Source organism: Condylura cristata, unplaced genomic scaffold (assembly GCF_000260355.1).
Source record: "Condylura cristata isolate star-nosed mole 26May11 unplaced genomic scaffold, ConCri1.0 scaffold00030, whole genome shotgun sequence".
Classification (NCBI taxonomy): Eukaryota; Metazoa; Chordata; class Mammalia; order Eulipotyphla; family Talpidae; genus Condylura; species Condylura cristata.
Genome location: NW_004567131.1, coordinates 8274587 through 8299706, shown reverse-complemented (window position 1 = coordinate 8299706; position 25120 = coordinate 8274587). Strand labels below are relative to the sequence as shown.

Genomic DNA, 25120 nt, shown 5'->3' with positions numbered 1-25120 from the left:
TGTACTTTAATTGGCCTCATAATGTACTTTACAGTCAGAATCTAATACCTCTTGTTTTTAGAGCCTTAAAAAGTATAACCATGCAATGTTTCTTTGTGGGGAAAAATTATGCAGTGCTATTATAGAATTAGAGTATAACTATACCTAAGACAACCTAGTTTTTCTTTCAAAAAGTCTGAAACAGTGTAAAAACTTAACTTGTGACTTAATCATTCCGGTTTACACAATGAAAGGTCTATTTTAAGTCCCTACTTCTTTCCATAAAGAACCTACACACAAAATGGACATTGCATGCTCTCACAATGCTTTTACTTTAATTTCATCTACCTAAACATTTTTAAACTGCTAATTTAGTGTAATAACCATGTGTAGCAACATTTCTTTCTTTTGGGGAAGACTCCAAATGCACAAAGTTCAAGCCTAAGGGGCCAAATTTTATAAAACTAAGACAAAATAGAGGATGGAACTATGATTTTGTATCATGCTTAATTTTTCTTAGTGTCGGGTTACTGGAGTACCTCATTTTTGCTGTGTGCAATTAAAAGTGGTAAAAAGAGCCTGGAAATATGCCTATGTTCACAAAATACAAAAGGAACACCGGAAACTTCTAGGCTAAGTGGAATCACCTACACACACACGCCCACCCGCCCCAATTTTTTCCAAATTATTACCCTTTATCTAAAGTCAGGGAAGTCTTATACTGCTACTCAAATCTAGATGTCCTACTTCAGTGTTTGTCAACTGTGACTGCACATTAGAACCACCTAGGAAAGCTTTTAAACACCAATGTCCATTGGGATAAAGTTCCAGATAGGTATGTTAAGGGGAAGGATGTCCTAAAAGAACTCTGCAGTGTCTGTGGACTCCACTCCCTACTCCAGCTTTCTGGATTCCACCCCCTACTCTAGTGATTGGAAACTACAACTCCCAGCAGTACCAAGGGAAGAACTGTGAGAACCCAAGGGTGGAGCCAAGCAGGCATTCTGGACTTTGTGGGATAAATAGAGAGAGGTTTTTGAACTGACACTTGGGAGACGGTTCTCTCTCTCTGGAGCAACTGCTCTCAGACTGTGTGACTGGGCCTAGCGGCGTTAGTTTGGGACTAGAGCTCCAAGTTAGTTGTGCTGGTAAAGTATTCCAGCTACTTTGTATACCTCTCTCTTTCCCTGGGATGTTTTCTTTTCCTCCCCCCTTTTTGTAAATAAACCTATTACCCTTTCTGTGTGTGTTGTCGAAAATTACATTTTGAGGCCCCACTGACAGGCAGCCCAAGTCCACTCTGGCTACCCTGTAACAGGTACAACTTATCTGAGTTGAAAAAAAGACCAGTGGCTTCCTGAGGTAGGGGTGGAAGTGGGGACTCAATATCCACATTCTATGCCTGCTGGGACTTAGGTGCATGAGTTTACACTTGTCTGTTCAAGTAGTATGTTGAACAGCTGCGACATAAATTTCCTATCTTGTGTCTAGGGGCCACCCCAAGGATTCTGCTTCATTGGTTAAGGCAGGGGCCGGGGCACCCACAGACCTCACCATAAGTGTCTCTAACATGCAGTCCTGAGACTGCATTAGAACCACCATCAGTGTCATCACACAAACATGCAGTGGTTCCCATGGAAACCTTTGTTGCTACAGCAACATGTTAAAGTGTGTGTCTTTAATAGTTCTCCTTTAAAGTGACGCCGCTAAGTCTCTCATTTACCTGTCAATACAAACAAGATGACAACTCAGGTTTTCATTGTCCATGTTTTCAGTTACTGATTAGAAAAATCAAGAATCTAGGTTGTGGACTCATCAAGAGTACTTTCACAACTGAAGAGGACTATTTTGTTCAGTCTCTGTTGCTGATTTTTATGTTTACTTTACTTGCTTTGATACTCAGTACATCTTTTCTGGTGATAAGAATGGGCTAGATGCCTGGGGCTCATGCTGCTCAAGGCATACCCAGGAGGCTGGGTGTATGCCCCAGAATGCTTCCCAGACTGACTGCTTAAGGAGTTTGCTTAGTAAACTGAAACAACCAATGACAGAACTCTGGGCAGATACGCAAACTCTCAACAACACAAAATAGGGACAAAACATATTCTGTAAGATGTTTCTGGTGGGCTTTCTGATACTTTCTAGTTATAATTTAGAAATTTAGTATTTCACAAAAGGAACAAACAGAATACCTTTTGACCCAGGGCTATACCATAAGACTTCTGAGAGTTTCTTAGTTAAAATGCTGTGAGCTGCTGCATGTAGCACTCACAGCAGTATGCGCATTGGTGCCTGTCAAGCAAACAATGTCATTTATAGTGGCATGAGAGAAAGCTACTGTACTAACTAGCAATTAGTTACTAGCTAGTAATGACAGGAGTAGTTTGAAGGTAAATGCTATTGTGTTTGTGACATAGGCAAGCAGGCAGCACTTGACAAGGTCAGAATGTAAAAATGAAGCTATAGGATATCTTCAGAATATTTCAGAATCAGTATTCTTCAGGCTCTGAAAAACAGTATCTATTCTTTAACTGCAGACCTCAGGACTCCTCAGTAAAGCCTTCTTTATAACAATATACAGTTCAGAATCATCATTATGAAGTCTTAAGTTTTGGCACTTGTTCATATTACCTGGCAGCATATGGGAATGATTTGTGTTAATATCTACAAATAATGGAGGGAAACTTTCTATGATGTGGTCAAAGTTGTTGCAGCCATTTTAAAATGGCCACAGTCACATGCTGAAAATGTGTTTACAAATGTGTGTAAAATATTCCCTAACCCTAATCCTGAAGTACTGCTTTTCTTTAAGGGAAAAAGAAATGAGAAGTCTTAAACATCTTGAGTAAGATTCTTAAGGCAGTTACAGATAGTTGCTGGATTATACAGTAAGCCAAATGAATGTAGGCAGACAGCACAGAAAAACATGAATAAAAGGTATAGTCACAATTGGAGTTTTACATAATATTTGGAATAAATTATGATCAACTTTTGATCCTAACAAGGTTTCTCCATATCTAATTATTGATAACAATGTCCAAGTTGCACTATTTTCAAATAGCAACATTAAGGATTTAAGAGTCTGGAAATACCAATGTTCCCTGAAGACCCAGATTTTCAGTAGCAGAGAATGAACTGGTGGATATATTGTTTCAGTGCATCAAGTTGTCCAAAAGTAGTAAGTGTAAAATCAAAAATGTATGTCTTTTCCTTAGGTGATATGTTTGTGCTGCTAGAATTCACCAGTTCCCAAGTCTCTTATTAAATAAGACAAGGGCTTCACACTTTCAGGGGATTCCCAACCTTCAGAATGTTCTTCCCAAAGCAAGGTAGACCAGAGCTTAGCACCTTGAGGATTTAAGATGATACCTAAAAATTGCTATTGCCCTGTCAGCATTTTGGAGAAAGGCGAGATAATACATACGGTAAGTATTTTCAGCTTTTGAGAATATAGGGTTGATTGAGTCTGTCTCAACTGTCCAGCTCTGCTATTGTGATGAGAAAGTGGTCCTAAATAATACAAATATACCATGAATATGGCTAGGGTGTAATAAAACTTTGGATACTGAAATTGAACTCCTTGTAATTTTCTAATGTTACAATTATTCCTCCTTTGATTTTTTTTTCTTCAACCATCTAAAAATATAAAACCCATTGCTAGTTCATGAACAGTACAGAAACAAGTGTTGAAGTCCATGGGCCATAATTTGCATATCCCTGGTAAGGACTCTAAGTTCTGTGAAAGTGGGGCCCACAAAGGTATAGAATAGTGTTTTCCTGCCAAGGTTTTGTGCAGTATTTGGCACATAATAAGTACTCAATAAATAATACCTGAGTTGAACTGATGGCTTTCATCGCTAATCAATCTCACTGACCACTAGAAAAATATTCCTGTAACTGAAATAAAAGGTTATGAAATACTTCTAAAATGTGAAAATTGTTCACACCCAAGAAGTCTGTGTTAGCATATTCTGGTCACTTCTATAAACCATTTTTATTTATTTATTTTTACTTCCAGTGTGTGAACCATACCACCTAAGGATACCTAAAAACTACTATTGCCCTCTCACAACTAGGGCTCACTCATTGAGCTTCCAGTCATCCAGGCTACTTGCAGTCATCCAGGCTACTTGCTGGAAATGTGCATGTTTCCGCCTCATCCCCAAGGCTGTGTTCTAAACAAGTACAACAGGTGCTTTAGGCATCAAACTCCAAGTTCTCGTCTACATGTAATCACAGAACATATATATAGATAAAGGTATATATACATGTGTGTGTATGTATATGTGAATTTTGTCTACACATAAACTGCCTATTTATTATGAATATCAAAAGGGCTTTCAACAGTATTTTCCACAACCACTTGAAAGAATGAAACACCAAAGAAGTCTGTGAGAAACTTCAATGTCTGTGGCCTTAACAGTAGAGCTCATCTGGCGGAGTGGCCAAAAGTCCCAACATCTGTCATCCACACCACTGGACTCAGGAGTCCTTCAATCAAATCACTTTCTAGGCTAATTTTCTAACAGTACTATGTTCACTTTTTTTTTTATCCCCCCCCCCCAGTACGACACAATGAAATTAATTCTCCTCTACAAGACAAGAAGAGCAAAGCGCCACACTTATTGCCAGTATTGACGGTAGAAAACTTGAGTTTACCAACTTCTGCAAGTGGAAGGCACCACACTACATCTCCCAGAGACAATCTAGTAACAGTCATTTGCTCTTTAGTTTCTTGGACATTTTTTTTTTTAACTTTAAAGGAATTCAAAATTTTAAGAATCCTTTCTTAAGCTGTCACAAATATGCCTTCTTACTCATAAGTAAGAGTTGAAACTCAGAAGATAATTCACACTACTAAGGATATCTTGAGGTGGATTCTTGGCGCATATTGGAAAACCCACCTCCATTCGTATGCCACTCCCTATTTGGCAAGTTGGTCCTAGATTCACTACAGCACAGTGTTTTTTCATCCAGGTTGACAAACAGCACTAAATGCTACTCTACTTCTATCTGTATTTATTAATTGTGATGAAGTTAACTTTCTCTCTGATAAAGTCAGCAAACTTTTAAGTTACAATATAATCAATTTTATAGCACCAGTCTGGGGTGAATGATCAACTACAAGGGCATAGATAGGCTCAAAGTAAATCTGTAAGCCATAAAATGACTTATAGAAAATAATGCAATATTTCTAAATTCTCCATATCTGAATATTCACAAAGAAATTGCTAAAATATTGCCACTTATAGAGAGATTATATGCATGCCAGGAATTTCAACTTTCAAAAGTAAATGCATTGGGGGTGGGGGGAGTAATTAATCTCCATGATAGCTTCTTGGGATTTGAGAATAGAAAAGGAACATTCAAAAAAACTGTATAGAAAACATGTTTTTGTATCTACTGTTGCTTCTCTTTCCTACCAGGTACCTTTAAAGTATCTAGTATTTAATGAAAGAATATGACTCAAAAGGAAAATCTATAATGGAAAATCTATAGTGGAAGAGTTATTTTCTGAAGATAAATTACATGCCTCTTTGAGGTCATGGAATGAGCATTATTTGTTCTCTGGTTAATGAGACAGACCACACTTCCAGCATATGCAGAGACAATAAAAGAGTGCACTTTGTACATATTATAAATTCATCAACATTGGAAACAAAATGAGCTCTCCATTTTGATTGTTTTAATCATCATGAGGTAGATACCAGGCCAACTATTATCTCCTTCATCCTTAGAGTTAAAAATAAAAGATAAAGATGTATCACAAAGGCCAAATACACACCCAATGACAACATTTCACACATCCATAACATTTTTAAGTTAAGCATGGAGGGACACTGTAGGAAGCATTCTTGCTTGCTTGGGTGCAGACACTTTTATAAAGAGATTTGATAATTATAAATGAGAGTTTACAGTTTTATGTAATTTTGATTGGATACTTCTCAATATAAAGTATTTTAGTTCTGAATTGAGTTATTTTTGGAGTATTTCACACTCTGAATTTTGTTATTCAGGTGGCTAAAGAAAAAATTACGATGGGAGCTACATACAAACAAAATACGCAATTCTGAATATTTTTTGGTTTTATCAATGGTCCCATTACTTTTCCTCTAGTAAAGTTCATAATAAATAGCAAAACTACTTTATATAGTACTTGTTCAGATGAAAATCTTTCAAAAGTCTCATTTTTAACTAGGGAGGATGGGAAGAGTGCACGGGACTATGGTGATGGCACACGGGTGAAGTAGTGGGAAGTCCACAGGGATTACAGCTGAGATGGAAAAAAAAATGCACAAAATAAATGATGTTAAAAATAAATTTAAAAAAATTCTCTACTTTGTTAGTATATTATTTGTTAGTATAAATGATATTACGGTGATATTTAAAATTTATTTAAATATTTGATTGTTTATTTGTAGTTTTTGATACTATGACTATTTTTAAAAGTATCTCACGATTTCTGTTTTACTTAAAAATCAAATCTCTATTCCAGATTTGTTAATATGTATCTGAAGGTAAAGCTACTCATTTTTTGGGTGAAAATACTAATAATTTCCCACACTCACAAAGTCTTAGAAAGGAAGAACAGTTTCACAGGAAATGCAAAATGTTTTCTTTTCACATTTAGTTCCATCTCATTCAGAACATTAAATTAGGATTCTCTCTAGTTTTGCAATTAAAAACAAAACTGTATGGCCTACATATAAAAAAAAAATTGATTCAGAAGCAAATTTCTATTTCTAATTTCAAATGTAGTTTTCATCATGATTTTTTCTTTAGCCACCTAAATAACAAAATTCAGTGTGAAATAACCCAAAAATAACTCGTCTCAGAACTAAGTAAACATTTTGATAAGTAACCAATCAAAATTCTAGGTAGCCTCATAATGACAATTTAATTTTAACTTAGTTTTAGCAAACCAGTTTTCAGTGTATATCTATTTCTAAAATATTAAGTTCCCATAAAATATGTGTCTTCATTCTAAATAAGTTTGCACAGGTAGGAACAGTTTCTGTTGGGTTTCTGGACATCACTCTGTGGCTCTCTTCCTCCAATTTCATGAGGACCAAACAATCGAGAACAGGTCAGAGAAGAGAGCTCTGTAAATGTGGGAGAACTTTTAGAGTTTAATATAGAGATATTTTTAAATTATTAATAAAAATCTCCCACAGATATTGCTTCATTTCCTTATCTACATTATCCTATGTTTCTGTTTCTTATTAGTAGGCTAAGTTGATTCACCATGAACATATATTTTAAAATGTTTAAAACATTTTGGGAAATGGGCAGGAATAATCTATCCCCTATCCATTACTGTGACTAAGTACTTCTTTTGTAACTTAAATTGATCCTTTCCTATAGAAGCATAATAAATAAGTCCTAAATGGGATATGAAATTTTTGTATCAATTATAAAACCCTAAGATAAAAATCTTTGGAGGGACATCAGTCCATTTTAGAGGTGCAAACATGGAAAAGGAAAGAGTCACTGTGCTGCAGAACTTCCTATGTGCTCATAGCAAAGGCACATGATACAGTTCGGAGCCCTGAATTCTGCTCCTGAATGTCATATTTTAGTCCAAATATGAAAATATCATTTATCTGAATTTAAAAGGACACTGATAACATGCATCAATAACTTATCTAAATTATAAAAACAAAATTCATTTCTGTAAGGAAAATGAACATATTAAAAGATGATGAAGGAAATAGAGGCCCACTTTCACTACACATCTCAACATTGCTAAGCTGGAACCTGTCAACTATTTTGTTTTGCCACACAGTCATATTCTCTTAAAGTTAATTATCTGACTTTTAGGAGGTGTCAGATTTAGAGCAAATGTAGCACCAAGCTAGACCACAGCAGTTAAACTGTGCACTGTGTATTATACCTACTCCACTGCATTTTACAACTCAGATGCAGCGTTTGCTGGCAATTTGCTTTGTACTGAGGGGAAAGGGTGGCAGTGGGAAAATAGCTGATTTACATCCTTGCCTTAAGAATTCTTCCAAATAATAATGATGGTTCAATGGGAAGAACAAATACCAGACTCTCATGAGGCTAATTTTTATACCAAAGATGCATCTATTGGGTAGTACATGCATTCAGAATATTAATGCTCTGAAACTGAGCTAATAAAGTAAACATGTGCCAAATAGAATCCATTTCATAGTTACAGAAACCACAGTAAAGTTCTCAATGGCTCCTCTTGGACAGCACAGGGACAGTACATTTCTATTACCACTGAGAGAACCACGGGACAGCTCTAAAAGGCAAAAGTGTCCAAGCAAGGGGGTAGTCATGGGGTTTGTGTATATGTTGTTGTTGTTTTTTTAAATCACACATTCACTTGTCTGTATATGAAAAATTTCAAAGTTATCGCACAAAAAGTATCATGATGCTCACCAGAAGGACTGGGCCAGTAAATATGCAGTGTCTACACAAACACCCCCAACCTATAAGCACATATGTATACACAAAACACATGTCTACATTGACAGACTTACATGCATGCAGTGGGCACACACACCAAACACAAGCACATGCATGCAACATGTATATCCAACATGCACACAGACTTGCACACACTACACAGGTCTGCCTTCTACAGCCAAAGCATCAAAGGATAAAATGACTCTTCTCCTAATTCTATATATGAAAATGAAGCAAAATTAAAATGAGACAATTTTCCACCTTCATATTGTTTAAAAAAATTGAAAAACACTTTCATGTTGGTATATATGGGCATAATTTCTGAAAGGTAATTTGGTGATTTTGTCAAAAGTTGAAATGTGCCTCTTCTTTTCATTTAAAAATTGAATTCCACTTTAATGAATTTATCCTATGAAGATGATTAAATTACAAAGCTACGTATAAATTAATTTTCTCTCATAAAACTGTCTATATTGTGTTCTAAGATATTATCCATCAGTTAAATAAAATCATAAAAGCAATTTTTCACCTTAAAATTATGGTTTCACAATTCTGTGCAGAAGCAAGCTATAATAGCAGACTGCTTTTCAGAGTAGGAAGAGCGGGATGATTCTGGATGCAGTCATATGAATGACCCCCAATCAGAAAAGATGGTGGAAAGGATCAGAATGTGCATTAAGGGGAGCTGAGCAAATAAATCAATGCACACTCAAAGTACATATGGGGAAAAGATAAAGTCTAAGAGATTGTTAAGCAGAAACAAACTGGCTACATCATAAATATGTTAAGTTACTCTAGATACAGATAAAAATGGATGCACAACCCCTCCTCCCCTTCACAGTGCTGCACAGATACAGATACACACACACACACACAGGTCTGTGAGAACATCTACCAACTATATGATAATATTTTTATGAATTGATTCTTTCTCTAAATTATCTCAATTTTTTAATAATAATTTTTTAATAATAGCAAACTTAGGGATTTTTAAAATCCCTGCCCCCCCCCCTTTTTAAATTAATGAGCTTCTCAGTAACAAGGCTGTGATCAGGACATTATTTATAAGGTCAGTTCAAAGCAAAATGCTATTTTGATATTCATAAATTAATTTTTGGTAACTATAAATTAATGGCTTAGTTATTTTCTTTAAAAGGCAAGACATTCCAAAAAAATACCCTTTGGGCTGTGAATTCTTCTGGATTTATTGTAATAATTGATAAAAATTATTTTAGATTGAGAAAAATTCCTATTTTAAAATATTTTAGAGATAGGGATATGAGAAAGCTGCTGAATTGAGGCAAATATAGTAACAAAGCTGATAACTGGATGAGAATTAATCTATTCTGAGTTTTTCAATGCTGTAAGGTAATGTAAAAACAAATCACTTCAGATTCCTATGCTATAGAATATTAAAAATGTTTTATCTTCAAATTTAGTTACAATGGATTAACTGTCTTACATTATTTTCACCTTCACTAAAATTTAGCTTGCCACTGTTTCATCAAAATCCCTCACTACTAAGTATAGCTATATTTACTAGACTTGTTCCAAAAATTAATTTAAAAAAGAAACTGATCATTATTCTGATTTGAAACTGTAATTCCTCATTTAAGTTTTAGTCAAAGAATATTTAAATCTGGTCAATCTCATGTTAGATTATTTAAAAATGGCTTATTATGACATTTTACTTAGAAAGCAAATTAACCAAAAGCTGTACTTTAAACTATCTTGAATTACATTTGAAATTCAATTGCTAATACTCCTTTTGCCAGGAAAGGAATTTTTGTACTTATCTTTTTCTTGCAGTTAACAAAACAAGAGATCTAATATAGGAATGACTATTTCTTTGGAATTTTTAAAGCTTGCAATTAAACATCTCCAAGCCAGCCAAGGTCTTTCTGAGTCTAACCAAAGAGCAGCTAACACAATCTATGAACAAAATGTGTACATTTCAACATACATAATTAAACTTAACAAAGACAAAAGAAAAACCAAAGGGAAGAAAAAATAGAGTAGGGTAAGCTAAATTCCACTTTGACAATCACATTTCTGTATGAACCAGTAACTCCCTCGAATTAAAAAAAAAAATCATCTAATTAGTAAAGAGTATAACAAACACATATAGGAAATGGAATGCATCAAGCTGATAGTGCATTTTGGCAAAAGTATTAAACATTTTTTTTTGCAATTTTTCAATTTCTGAAAATATTTACAATAAGGTTTAATTCATTCTCAAAGTGTTTCACTCAAATTCTCTACTATGAAAACAAGAAATGAGTATTAAATATCAGCAAGCTAAAGTAGTGAGGACATAGAATTGTGCTTCCTGAGTTCCTGAATCCGTATTAGGAAAACTGAATTTGATACATGACCCTACTCCTTTATCAGTCTATTATACTACCTTTATGGTTTTATTCTTAAGATCTCATTAGTTCTTTACTCCTCTAGTAATAAAATTGTTACCATAAAACAAGATATATATGTTTATTTTTAAGATGCATAATCCAAATCTATGAGAATAAATGGGAATATTAATGCAGCTCCCACACCACTGGTACACAATTTCTTACAGATATTATAAATTCTTGTTGAACTAAGAGAATAAGGCCTACAACTTGAAATCTGACAGATATAATCAGTTTTAGGAAATACCACTGCTGTCAAGCACTTTCAAATATGATTATTAGTTATTAAATACCATTTTTCAATTGCTACCCCAATATTGTCTGCTTACTAAATACATATAGCAGTAGTTGAAAAGATCAAATATACTCTATGAAAACAAAGTCATAATACTAGCATGTATACTATATTTTGATCATGCTGGGTAAATTTTTGACCTAGGGTCAAAGGTTATTTTTGACTGATATGAAAGAGAGGGGAAAATTATTAGGACAAAATACTTTTTGGGAAAATAAATAAATACTTAAGTTACTCAAGTATTACAAAACATTCACAAACTGAATTCATGAGTAATCCAGGCAATTTGTATGGTTCCAAGTAACAATCTTAATAACTATAAATATAAAATGACAGAGATTGTAATTAAATGGTCCCTGAAAATCAGCATCAATGCCATATGTAATGCAGTATTTAGGCATCACACATCACCTGAAATCACACACATACCACATTCTGCAATCAACAAGCACAGCTATACTTTTCAGTGGGAAAAGTGAATGAAAATAATTGTGGAAAGTACCTATATACCTACTAGACTGTTTTGTTTATTTTAAATAATTAAAGTTTTTATTTACAACTGTTCCATTCCTCCACCCTCCAAATAAAATATAAGAAAAATAAACTAACTATGACATGACAAAAAATAAAGGCAATATTACGTGGATATAAAATGGGAAGTAAATACAGAATGTTTCCAACAATGTGCCTTTTGCTAGCTGTGTTTCCTAAGCAGCATGAATTGTGTGATTTAGTAGGTAGGACTGGCTGACAGACCTTGGTATGGGATGGTGTTTCTTGATTCCCAATAGCTATCCATTAAAGAAATCACACAATCCAAAAGGCAAGTGTGAAGGCAGAGAGTACATTTTTATGTGATAAAAACTTTTCTAAAATCCATTCCCTGAATATGTTATGTGTACTATAATGTCCATTTATGAGTACTCTATGTTCATTTACCATCATTTCAGTAGGTCACCCCCACCCCCAGTACTTTATCCATACTTTAACCTGACAAAACCACCTGGGATTTCTTTGTGATGCTATTATTAGTGAATTCCAACCCTCTGACCAGCACATGAAAGCTCATAGGTACTCACCCTGCAAACTGGGCACTGCCAGTGACTACTGCTGTCTCTAAGCCTGTACTCATCAGACAAACACTTGGAATGATACACACGAAAACACAGGTCACATATCAACACCTCTCCAGGCAAATGGCATTCAAAACAATACCAGTCATGATTTTCTGTTTCCCAGTCCTACAAAAAATACAAAATAATTTCGTATGACATTTTGTCAATATCTGCAATGACTAAGAACAAAATTGAAACTAAAGTCCATCAGAAGTTAGGCATTATAAACAATTTTAGACATTTATTGTGTTAAAACAAGAGGGAAAAATACCTAGAAATTTGCTTTTTTGTATTTTCAATTCTTTCCTAAACAGTATTAATATTCAGAAATATCTTAAGGTGATCTGACAGCAAACCAGTCCAAAATTAGTTAAGTCCAAAGCCAACCCCAGTCCTAACATTATCTTTCATTTTAAAATATTATCTATGAAATAATGTCTTCAGCAAACTTAGTACCAAGGCAACATCTTTAACTTAGTATTTCAAATAAACAAACCTCCATTTTGTTCTGTTTAAAAAAAAAAATAGTAAGTACTTAGCACACTGTGGGAACAGAAAATAATAATAAATGTTGATGCTCACTATTCTTATCTTCTCATTCATGGTATTGGATGCTTTATTGAAAATAACCATTAATCAGAATGTCCATGTTCTGATAGGTTGTCAAATTTTCAGGGTCTGTTGAATTTGGAAAAATAAATTGAAAATGTGAAACTAAAGGTTTAATCACATTCTCCAGTGGATATACCATTAAAAAAAAAAGTAGGATTATTTTTAATTGCAACTATTTGTAGAAATAAAACATAACTGCAGGCATATGGGTGCTTTCCAATCTCTTTTTTTTTTTTTTTTGGTTACTTTTTTTTTTTTTTGAACAATCAATGACATTTAAATACAAACAGGAATATGTTTTATAAGTTCTCTTAATCCAGAATTCATTCTTCACAAACATCACTCTTAGCTTTTATCAAAAAATACCTGTGAGAGTGATAGATTCAACCTTCTTTTAGAAGTGCTAACTAAATAAATAGGGGGAAAATACATATTTAGTGTAAACCTGGCTATTTCCAACTGGGATCCTGAATTTCAATCTTGACCTCAGCCATCATTTTCCTTTTAATAAATCACTATCTACATTTTTAACTCCAAGGTTAAGAAACTATCTTGTGTTCTACCAGTAACTATACCCCCTATAATGTGTTTCTATAGCATACATAAGGTCATGTTTGCTGTCTGTCCAGATGAGAGGTCTACTATTGATTCCTTCAAAAGGGAAGGTAGTCACTAATGTTCCAAAATGTGCTTTTTCCAAACATGTGCATAGTCAGATAAGAGTGTACTAGCAAACTCTGCCAAAATGTCAAACTTACAGGCTTGCTTTTTTATTTAGAAATTGGTGGTCTGTACCAGCTAAAGAAAAAAGCAAGAATATTTTTGTTATTTGCTACGGAAATATATCCTCTGAAAATTTACTGTGGTAGAATGTTTTCATCAGATTGCTTAAAAATCAAAGTATTACTATAAGATAAAGCCTTAATCTGTGCAAGGTAGGAAAAATTCTATCCCATAAAATCTACAAAACATGTAAAATCACTAAGATAAAATATGTGTGGTGCCTGGCTGTACCTAAACACTGTCCCATTTCATATGGTGCATATGTAAGTTTCATTTTAATTTTTATGTCAGAAAAAACAAATTATGCTTCAGTGGAGATAAGATACCTTGCTCTACTTTTAATTACTAGCATTCTTTCCAAACCCAAAGCTAACTATTTCAGAAAATTTTCTTGACAATTGGTCAAACGTCTTAAAGAATTTGGCTGGTTTATGTTTGATTCATTATTAACAAATGAAACTGCCATCTTTAATCACTTAAATTTTTTTTTAACAGTAATTCATCTTCTTGTGATTCTCAAGATGGTAGTTAACTATCATAATTAGGTGAACCAAGAAAAGGAAGTAAAAGAGAAATCTCTACAATACTTTCTATCTTTTTCCATCTCTATCCTCTCTGTTTACCTTTAAAACAAAGATAAAAATATCTCTTCAATGGGGTGTTTAATTCTAGGTTTTTTGGGGTTTTTTTGCAGCAATTCTAGAAATGAAAGTACAATTCAAGTGAAATAAAAGTAAAGGAACATTTGGATATATGTTTATATAATGGCATACAGGATATTTTCATCATCTGACAGAGAAGAAAATATGGGCCGGTAATGTTCATCCTTTTCATTCTTTTAATCAAAGCAATAACTGTTTAAAATACATAAAACATGTAAAATCAAGTTAAAAGTTATTAATTATAAATCCAGAAAACATTTTTCTGAGGTATAAGTGATAAAAGCATCTTTATTATAGGTCAAGTTGCCTCTAACGTTTTAGTAAACAAAATTCATTAATAGAGTGCTTTTGATAACGCTAAGTATATACCAAAAAGCTAAATCTGCATTTTCACTGAATTTTACTAGATGTCAGCAACTACTCGAATATAGCCTGATCAACAGCATATGTGAAATATCACCTCAATACAAGAGAATTTTTAAAAAGCAAACCTACTAACACAACATTAAACTAGAAGCAAAGTAAAGACAGTATGATTTTAACAATACTAGCAAGAGTGAACTAAGCTAACCTAAAGAAAGACAGAAATTTAATACAAAAAAGAAGGCAGAATTAAAGTAAGATAACAGTGCAAAATTAGTTCACCTTGTTTGGGGTTGCTGTCCTGGAGAAAGGCTGCATACTGTAGGCCTTTCAAAATAAAAACAAAATAATCTTGGTCTCTCTACTGTAACTTTGCTCAATATCAGCCAATATACAGCGCTAAAGGGATTATGGTACATGGTCAAACTACTTATTCTTTGCTATACAGCATATTATTTTGCAAATAAAATCAACTGATAATTTATGAATATGCTAATCATTAATGAAAAGACAGTGGCATGCAAACTCAAGAGTCATTACTATTTTAAGAGGAAACTTGACACTAAGACAAAAGCTACAAATAGACACAGAAAAACTCCCTCTCTTGAAATTTATGTTCCATGAAACCTATGCTGTTAGAAAAACATGTTTTTCTAAATAAATACACTGCCATTTAAATTTGCACAAGAGTATGAATAGGCATTCTTATTGATCTACCTTTGGCTTAAAGCTGGCTTTAAAAAATTTGGAGTGTATTAAACTCAGTGCTTCGCCCACATTGTGAATTTTACACAGACTGTCTTCAGAACCCAAGAGGAAACATTCCACCACCCACAAACAGCCTGCTGACCTACATCTCTGTCATCATTTACAACATTTCATTAAGACTTCAATGCCAGGCTGGCTTAAATCCTAGCTCTGCCTCATGGGCTGTGTAATCTGAGGCAGAACACTTAGCTTCTCTGTTTATCATGGTGTACCTAAACAATGTACAAAATAATAATGGCTTGTTTATAGGGGTCTGGTTAAGAGTCAAATCAGTTACTATATCCTTAGTTAAGTGTTAAGTTGATGTTAAGATAATCTATTTGCTATTGCTTACAAAACAGGGATTACAAGTCACAAGAGCTAATACTTATAAATATACACATGTGCATTTTTTTCCAGGAATTTAAGTTCATTATAACTGACTCCCACAACATTTATGTAAACTAGATAGAGCAAGAAATATTGTTAATTCAACTTAGAGAAAAAAAGCAGCAGCTAAGGGCCTCAGTGGGAAAACTGTGTCCCTTTCAAATTACAGTATTTTCTCATATATAATGAAGATTCCAATTTTTACAGTAATTCCCTATTTCTACTTAATGAGCAGATAAATCTTACATTATCAAATATGTGTTTGATGTAGTATTTTAACATACAAATATACAATGTAAAATTATCTACAATTCTATGGTTAGCTTAATTCTGTTAATAGAGTCTGTTAATCATTGAGAAGAATTTAATGGTTAAATATCTCAGTAATTTTAAAATCTTACTCATTTAAAAATAAAAATATTATGACATTGCTTAGTGAAACAGAATTCAGACAGGAGAAAAAGAATTCACACTCTCACACACACACACACACAAAGTCAATAGAAGCTGAAAGAGTAGGACAGCATGACCCAAGATTTTCTAAATATAAGTACATTATGGTTTGACTGTACATAGAATCTTAGTATAGCTGGTTTCCAATTAATTAATAATTGCTAATATTTTACTTAACAGATGATTTACACTTTTATACCTGTGACAGATAATGGACACTTGGAAGAAATATGCAATCCTGCAGATAATTAACATAAATATGGTAAAATACAATTCACACTAAAAAGTCCACAGCACCTGCTGGGGTATGAAGTTTCACATTTATAGTACTTAAAACATAGGATTAATCTATCACTACAAAAAAAATGCAAAGATGTAGATTTCACAAAAAATTCATTACTGTGCTGTATTTGTGAAGTGGGCTGGGAGAGGAAAGTTGTTTGAATACAGCAGGCCTCTCTTAATTTCTGTTCAAGAACAAAGCAAGGGAGCACTCCTTACTATGGCTGTTTAATGGTATAATTTTTTGAAGAAAAAGACTATAAATCCAATCCTACCTTTTATCTAAAAGATATAAGCCTAGCAAAGGCTTAAGAGTTACATAAAACACAGCTTCTTTTAAACTGATCATTTTGGTATCAGGGAGAGGAGATGATAACAATAATCAATTTTGCCCCTCTGTAAATTAAAACTAAATTCATTTATCTCCAATATTGTATGTTACACTCAAGAAGACAGAAGATGTGTATTTTCATTAGTTACACTTCTTAAAAGATGTCAAAACATTAAATAAGTGAGAATTAGCAAAAAATATGGAATTAATTTCACTTTTCCATTTTGGCCTACTTTATAAGTAGTCTGAGGTCTTCCTTATAATTAGCAGAACAAAATGGATTATTTGCAAAGAAAGTCCTCAAGCTGAAATTGGGCATCATGGCCACAACCTGAGTTCAAGTCTACATCATATGTAACAAAATAAACTGGGGAAGAATTCTAACAGAAAATATAAACTGATATATTTTTTTTGAACTGACATTGACTCTAAAAGAAGAAAAAAACCCTGTATTCAGAAAAGAGGGGGAAATGAAGAGAGTAGTTACATAGTAGTTTCTAAAAACTTCATATTTTTAGGTTTCTATGTCACCTTTCTACACTGGTGCCTAAATTATTTAATATCAGATCAAAAGTATCTGTCCAATGATAGGGTCAAGTAATGGTTCTGTCCAGGGATTTATATTAACTACTTCAAAATCAAAACACATATTTGACTATGCTTTATCTGCCAATGGTCTGTAACTCAAAGTACCTGCCCTGCAATATCATATGTCAGACCTCCCTATCTTTAGTGAGTATTGTATGAATAAAAGTTTAATTCATAAAAAATAAATCTGTGTTTATTATAAAGGGAGTTATTAAATATCCAACAGCCCAGCAAGTGGTAAAATTATGCCCAAGAAGTATGCATTACAAATATTCAGAATAAAAACCATGAAATACAGTGATGAAATAGGGATTGACAGTAGCCACTAATGTGTATTTCTTAAGATCAATCAGATGATGAAGTCATCTATAAAAACATGTCATATCCCCCTAAAAAAAAGAAAAGACTTTGACATAACAAAATGTTGACTGGCTAGACATTACAAAACTTCACCCTGTCCCCTGGTGTACTGGTCTTTTACTAACGTAATTTCAAAAGCTATGAAACAGCTCCAAAATAATTATTTGAATGATATGATGTTAATGATATACAAATCTTAAGTTTAAGATGGCCAAAGAAAAATTTTACAAGAGCACTGTTCAGGGTCAGTAAGTTATTTTAAAAGCTGGTTGGTATGTATACTTATTCTTGTTACTTGACTAATATGTAAGCATTTTAATAATTACATACTTTGATTCTATTATCACCATGAAGATGAAGACTGCTTAGTTTTATCAGTTTCTCCAAGAATTACCACTTCAATGGGGCTACAAATGATGGTTAAGATGAACATCTCACAATGCCTAAGGGTCCTAACAGCCTAACAGAATGAATTTCAGTAGAATGGAGGCCAGTTGACTCACACAGCCTTCCTCTTAAATAGATTCCATATCATTAGGTTTTTATTATACAATTGCTGGATTTAATCAAAATGATTTTCAAGATAGGCAAACTTTTCAACTGTATCAAGCTTTAAAAAAATAAGCAGTAGAACAAAGGTAGCAGATATGGAATAAAAATTGATACCAGCAAATTCTTTGTTCCACTGTAGTTGAATGGCCTACCTTCTCTGTTCCAATATAACTGTGGAAATGAAAACAAAGTCCCTCTGCTAATAAAAAGGGGATGCAACTTGTGAGAATTATCGAAAGAAATTGATTTCTCCCTATCTCTAAGGTACAGCTACTATTTTTAGAAGCCATAGAAGGAAATGTTACACTATCAATTTTTCAAATTATAGAACTTTTCTGAATGAAGAACATTTGTAACTTTCAACAGCTTAAAAATGAATAATGAAAATATCTTAGCTCATTCCTCCCCAAGGCCAAATAAACATACTTGAGTTGCTCTTTTCTTGACAATGAATCAGAAAGTCAACAAGATAAAGAGTAACATACATCTTTCTACTTAATACTCCAGTTTTTGGAAGATCATATCATATACAACATGAAGAAACTATAAAGAAGGGTCCAGACTCAAATGCCAGCAAGCAGAGCTGTCACACAAGCCCCAAGAACTTTGGTGTGTATTAGAGTGACCCTCCTTAGACATTTCACTGCCATATGCTAGAGTACTAGTAGATAAACTCCACAAGTACCTGACATCAGAGAAGATAGTGGTACTTCTAAGTACCGATCACAGCTGAACCCCATACACAGTGGTCCATTGTGTGGGCCACACAATTCTTACAAACACACAGAGCTGACAAGTTTGAGATACTTCTGCTACGTCAAGTAAGGCACAGGTCAATAAGGTATCTATTCTCAGGGCATGAAAGTTTCAGCACAAAAAGAGTCCTTGGACAGTTAAGTAGTACACCTGCCATAATCACGAAATACATTACATCATCAGTCTTATTACTTTATAGCTTCACCTTAAATATAGATGTAGTATCTTAAAGGAAAACCTCTTTACAAATATCTGCATATGAGGACACAAGTTGCAGAGTAGAGGTACAGGTTGAAAAAAGACACCGATGAGAATTTTTGATTAGTAAAAGACTTGTGTGCTTTTGGTGTAATATATACGTATTTCTTGTTCTACGTATACTTATTCACTGACCAAAAGCTTCCTTAAGTAAAGTTTTGTGCTTTATAAAAGTAACTTTAGAACATCAGTGGGAAATTCAAGTGAGAAATATTAATACACTCTTAGTGTAGCTGGAATGGAGATCAGTGGTGACAAAATGTCCTTAAGGTCACACAATTAAATAAATGCTTGTGGTGGGCTTGAAACCCCCATCTATTATCACATATGAGACCTTCTTTTTACTTACACTACACTGTCTGGATTTTTTTTTTGAGGTAACACTGGTTTATCTCTTAATTTTACATATTTTAAAAACTAAGCATAAGTTTTTTTATCCTCAATTGTAACTATATCAGACATGCCTACTAAATGTAAAAATATGCATTAATACCCAACCAGAATTAATAAAATATGTATACAGATTGTTGATTTAAATATAGGATTTCAGCAGGAATTTTTTTAAAATAATATCATTAAAAATAATTATATATAGTAAAATAATATAATTTTACTATATTTAGTAAAAACATTAAATTAAAAAATAGAATACAGAGCCTACTATAGTGGTCAGCACATAATCACTCACTGTTTATTGAATTAAACTGAACAAAACATCTTCAACTTGAAGAATAAGAAAGCAGAAATCTAAAATTACTATTAAGAAAAAATGTATATGTGATCCACTTACTATGAGCTAATTACTATATTCATGTCAGAAACAACTAGTATAGCCTCCTATAAGTAAGTTGCCGCCATCTGTAAATTTCCAAGTACTTGGAAATCAGATTTTTTATCATCTGAATGTTTTGGTATAAAATTGGCTATAAATTATCAATTATACCACTTGATAAAATTATTATGCCACGGGGCCAAAGTTTCTGAATCAAAAACAAAGTTTTACTTTGTTGTAAGGAAGTCAAGTAGAAAATTATTCTAATATAAATGTTTTTACTTAAATCTTTAAGAATACCTTTAATGCATAAGTCAAATGTTAGCAATGCAATTAAGAAATTAATTACTTTTTTCTTGAATATTTTTGGATTGTAGAACACAGAAATTTTCTCAAACTCTGAAGGCACAGATTAAATTGACAAAAAACAAAACAAGAACAAAAACAGTGTTAAGACTGATCAGCTTTCTAAGTCTAATTTACTGCTATGAGTCAGCTCACCACAGAAAATATGGTGTTAATATACAGCTTTTGATACTGAGTCAGATTGAGTGTATTTGTGGGCTCAAGTGCTTCCAAGCCAGAAAGAAAAATACAAGCCCAAGTTTTGGGGAGATATTTTCCCATAAAGAACCACTCTTTAAGATTTTATGTCATTTTTATATTGGATTTTAGAGAACTCATGCTAAAGTGCTCAAAATAATTAAAAATACTTAACTACTAAATTCATTCTTTTCAGACATTAAAAAATTAATGTCTATCTATCTGAAACCCAACATCTTAAATGATGTTTCTCTGCAAAATTAAGGGTTTTCTAATCAAGTTTTACTAAAAATGTCAAAAGCAGAAGAGGGTGGAAAGATGGAAATATTAACAAGAAACCAAACTTCACATTAAAAAACGGACTATAAAATTATGTACTAAAAGGAAATAAAGACTGAACTTGAAAAAGGAGTCAAACAGAAGTCAAACTGGGATTCAAATAGCAATAGCAGTTCTCTCGTCAAATATGAACTAGGTAAAAATACAAGGAAAACTAACTTTCTGGTTTTTTCATAAGATTTCTGTTCAAGTGCCACAAAAACAGCTAGTCAACAAAGACACTGATCAGGAGAGTCTAACATCTGGAACCTTATATCAACAAAATCCCTACTGAAGCATATCTGAGCTTTGATATTACCCAACATCAATGAAATGCTTCCATAAGACAGCTCATTTGTCTCCATCTCTCTAGACAGCAGTAACAGTTCCTGCACAGAAAGACTTTTTACTAGTATTTGTTGAAGAAAACACTTAGGAAAACCATTAATTGTATACACATTAAAAAAAAACTTATTTCTCAGAATCCTGGCAAACTAGGCAGAAGCAATAGGCTCTGTATAAGTGAGTTTTCTCCTAAAAGAAATCAGGGAAAAAAGCACCCATTCTACCAATTTAGGTCCTTATATAAAAATGTTAAAATGAAATTATTACTAAACTTCTCAAAGTGACTGTCTCTGGGTTGTATTTAAATAATGTTCAAAAATTTAGTCAGCATCTCCAAATTTAGCAAATAAAATATACTTACAATCTCATCTCCTGGCAACCAATATCCTTCTTGTTCAATACCAGCTTTTGAACCTTTGCAGCCCACTGTTAGAGTTTCCACAATAAGACCATCTTTAACAGCTAAACTCAGCTGACGTGTGGTCTCTTTGGGATGCATACCGTGGACTCGAGACATGTACCTGGGCACAAGAAAAACAAATTTAAAAATGCTTTAGCATTAAAAATAAAAATGGAAAAAGTAAGAAATATTTGTGATTGGTTTCTCTTTTATTATGACTTGTACATATGAAGAGTCCTATTAGGAGTGTGGGATGGAGGAAAGGAGGCAGGAGAGGAAGGAGGGAAACAAAAGAGTCCTAAGTACTTAACACTTTCCATGACCATCGTATTTTAATTCTTAATTTATTGTGTATTATGTAGAGGAAGGTCTGTCTAAAACACTCCCATGCAAGCAAATACAAATTACTTAACACATTTTAATAAACATCATTTTAATTCTAGCCTCTGGTAGACTCTACTATGTAGATGCTACATTACTAATTTTTTAATCGTCAGGCATAGGACTTTAGAATGCAAAAATCTTTTAATCAAAATTTAGAAAACAACACAAAGGAAAATAGAGGCACTACAAGAGGCTGTCAACATATAAAGAAAACAAGAATAATGATGTGAGCAATAGGGCAAAAATGTAATTTTCAATGAAATATGCTTTATATCTTGGATCACATTCCTTCACTTTCAGTTATATGGCATTATTTTTAATGAAAAACAAATACTATTTCAAACATACCCAGGACCATGGAGAGTAATGTTACAGTTCCCAAAATTCAATAATTATACAAATACATGTTAACATTTTAGCGTACTCGCTTCATATCTTTTGTTTGTAAACATGTTATAAAGTTGAATTGGTGCCATTTTCTATTCCGCAACAATCAAACTTTGATAAACTATTGGACATAAAGAGTTCTTTGGACTCCAGACACAAAAAGAAAATTTTGAAACTAATCAGCATAGTCTCAGACTCTCTAGAGAACTATAGTCCATGTAAGAAGACAGGGATGCAGAGCCTAACAATCTTCTAAGAAATTAAGCAGAACACAAGAATTTTATGTCCAATTAATATGTCATCTGTATATCAAAACATTTAAAAATTTTTGAAAATACAAAAATTCATCATTGAAGAACTTATACAAGCAGACAATGAATTTCAACAACAACAAAAAAAATTAGTGAGCAAATCCCAGCAAATGGACTAATAGTGAGCATTCTGTACTTTCACTTTATGGAAGATAACTGGTTTCTGCTTAGGAAATAGCTTTTAACCTGTGCCTACTTTCTCTGTCACTGCAGTTAAATGAGGGTCTGTACAGAAGATATGCTGATTATGATTAGCATAATGTCGTTCCTGACAAAATAGACATGCTAGAAGAACAAAGTGGTAGGTGAGAAGGGACAGTGATTCCAAAATTACTGATTCTGTCACCTTTGTGATTAATAATCAAAAGGTAATACCTTACAAGTTAGACGTATAAATATATATTGATAAATGAAGACCAACACAAAAAAAATTAACTGAACTTTGGAACATGGGGAAAGGACATGAGTAAAGATGAAAATGAACTAAATCCCTCACTGTTCACAATAGGAAACTAGTAGAAATTATCTAAGAACTTTGTAGATGTGACCCTATGGAAAAAATACAAACCTTCTCAGTTGGCTGAAGAAATTCATACAAAATGCATTATGCAGTGAAATACAAAAACAACAAAAGAAAGCATAAAGAAATCATATTACATGTGATGAGAAAACCAAAACCAAGGAAGTTTGTCTTTTAATATTAGAAATTGGCTAAACTCAATAATTAAAAGGTTGAATCACAAAACAAAAAAACAGGCTGTCTTCAAGAGACACACTTAAAGTGACTCAAAAAGACTGAAAAGGAATAGAACAAGGCATGCCAGAGTACAATCCAAATAAAAGATCAACACTACAACAGACAAGACTTGGGACCCAGGGGAAAATATAAAGACAAGCAGGGCATAGGTAATTACATGGCAAAAACTAAGATATAAAGGAAATACTGACAAAAATACAGAGATCTAATTGAATTTACTCTAAAGCCCCAAAATTCAAAAATAAAAAGTTATGCCATTCAATAAGTTCAAGAGATATTCATTAAAATTAACTATAAATAAATTAATGACAAAACTAACCATAACTGATTCCAAAATTGACCTTTTCTAGTCAATGAAATTAAACCAGGTATTAATAACAAAATTAAAAAATGCTCACTATTCTATATTTATGTGTGTATATACATATATATACACACATAAATATATAATGTAATCTACAATAAAGACAGAGCACACTAAGAAATGCCCACAGATATGGACATGTCTATTTCAGAGGCAGCCATATGTGAAAAGGAAATTAAAATTCATAAGCAAGTTTTTTGTTCATTTCTGTGCAAAGATATAGGAAAAACAATAATTTTCTAGGAAAATATAAGTCATCAAAACTTCACAAGGGAAATGAATATTTATAAAAAGAACAATTTCCAACTTAATACAAAGAGGGAATGGCAAAGAAATCCCTGAGAAAAATACCAAGTCTGGACATATTCACAAGGTATTCTATCAAACATTTAATGAACAGGTAACTCCAAAATAGAAGGAAAACAAGGAATGGTAACAAACCCACCCAAAAATAGCACAAGAAAAGAAAACCAGTGTCCTATAAGAACATGGGTATAGAAATCCTAAAGAGCATACAGTCTAATGTTTAATATTAATGTAATTAATAGATGTTAATACCAAAAGACTATGAATGCTTAATTCTAGGATTTCTAAGATTTAATATTAAGGAAGTTAGAATTTACCTCATTAATAGTTCAAAAATGAAATAACACGAAGATTTTTAAACATGATAAAAAGTTATATAATAAAATTCAATATCCAGTCCCTAACAAAACCAAGAGTAAGTAAATATCTCCTTAACCTGAATAGGGATGTTCAAAGATTTGCCTGACAGTTTGCCAAAGGTAACATAGCTAAATCAGAGAAAGAAAAGAGGTATAAAAGTTGGTAAGGAATTTAAAGGAACATTATTTGCAGCTTGCAGATCTAGAAGCACCGATACAATCAGTTCTATGTTATTTTAAACAATCAAATACACAATTAACTGGGTACAAATAAAAATACTAAAATAGCATAACATATACAAACAAAAAAGCCAGCTAGGAGATGTAACATAACACCCAAACTACATATAGCAATTAAAATAACATAATTAGTAATAAAAAGAAGAAATGGGGCCCTTCCTGGTGGCGTAGCGGGTTAAAGCACTGCACTACGAAGCTTAAGCCACTTCCTCATGAGTTCGATTCCCGCCTGCCCCGGAGGAGTCCACATGGCGAGGCAGACCT

At 33.1% G+C, this 25120-nt stretch overlaps 1 protein-coding gene across 14 annotated transcripts in view; it reads right to left on the bottom strand.

Annotated features, from left to right (window-relative positions):
- The window catches only part of ZMYND11 (zinc finger, MYND-type containing 11), a 105531-nt gene that overhangs the window by 18087 nt on the left and 62324 nt on the right, over positions 1 to 25120 (bottom strand). For 10 of the 14 annotated variants that reach the window (XM_012731367.1, XM_012731368.1, XM_012731366.1 and 7 more), the window contains 3 exons: positions 21710 to 21869; positions 14936 to 14980; positions 12198 to 12359 (listed from right to left, as the gene is read on the bottom strand). In XM_012731367.1, coding sequence (XP_012586821.1) covers positions 12198 to 12359; positions 14936 to 14980; positions 21710 to 21869 — 367 coding nt within the window. The remainder of the gene's footprint in view (positions 1 to 12197; positions 12360 to 14935; positions 14981 to 21709; positions 21870 to 25120) is intronic. The other 4 variants (XM_012731370.1, XM_004691196.2, XM_004691200.2 and 1 more) reach the window with 2 other exon arrangements.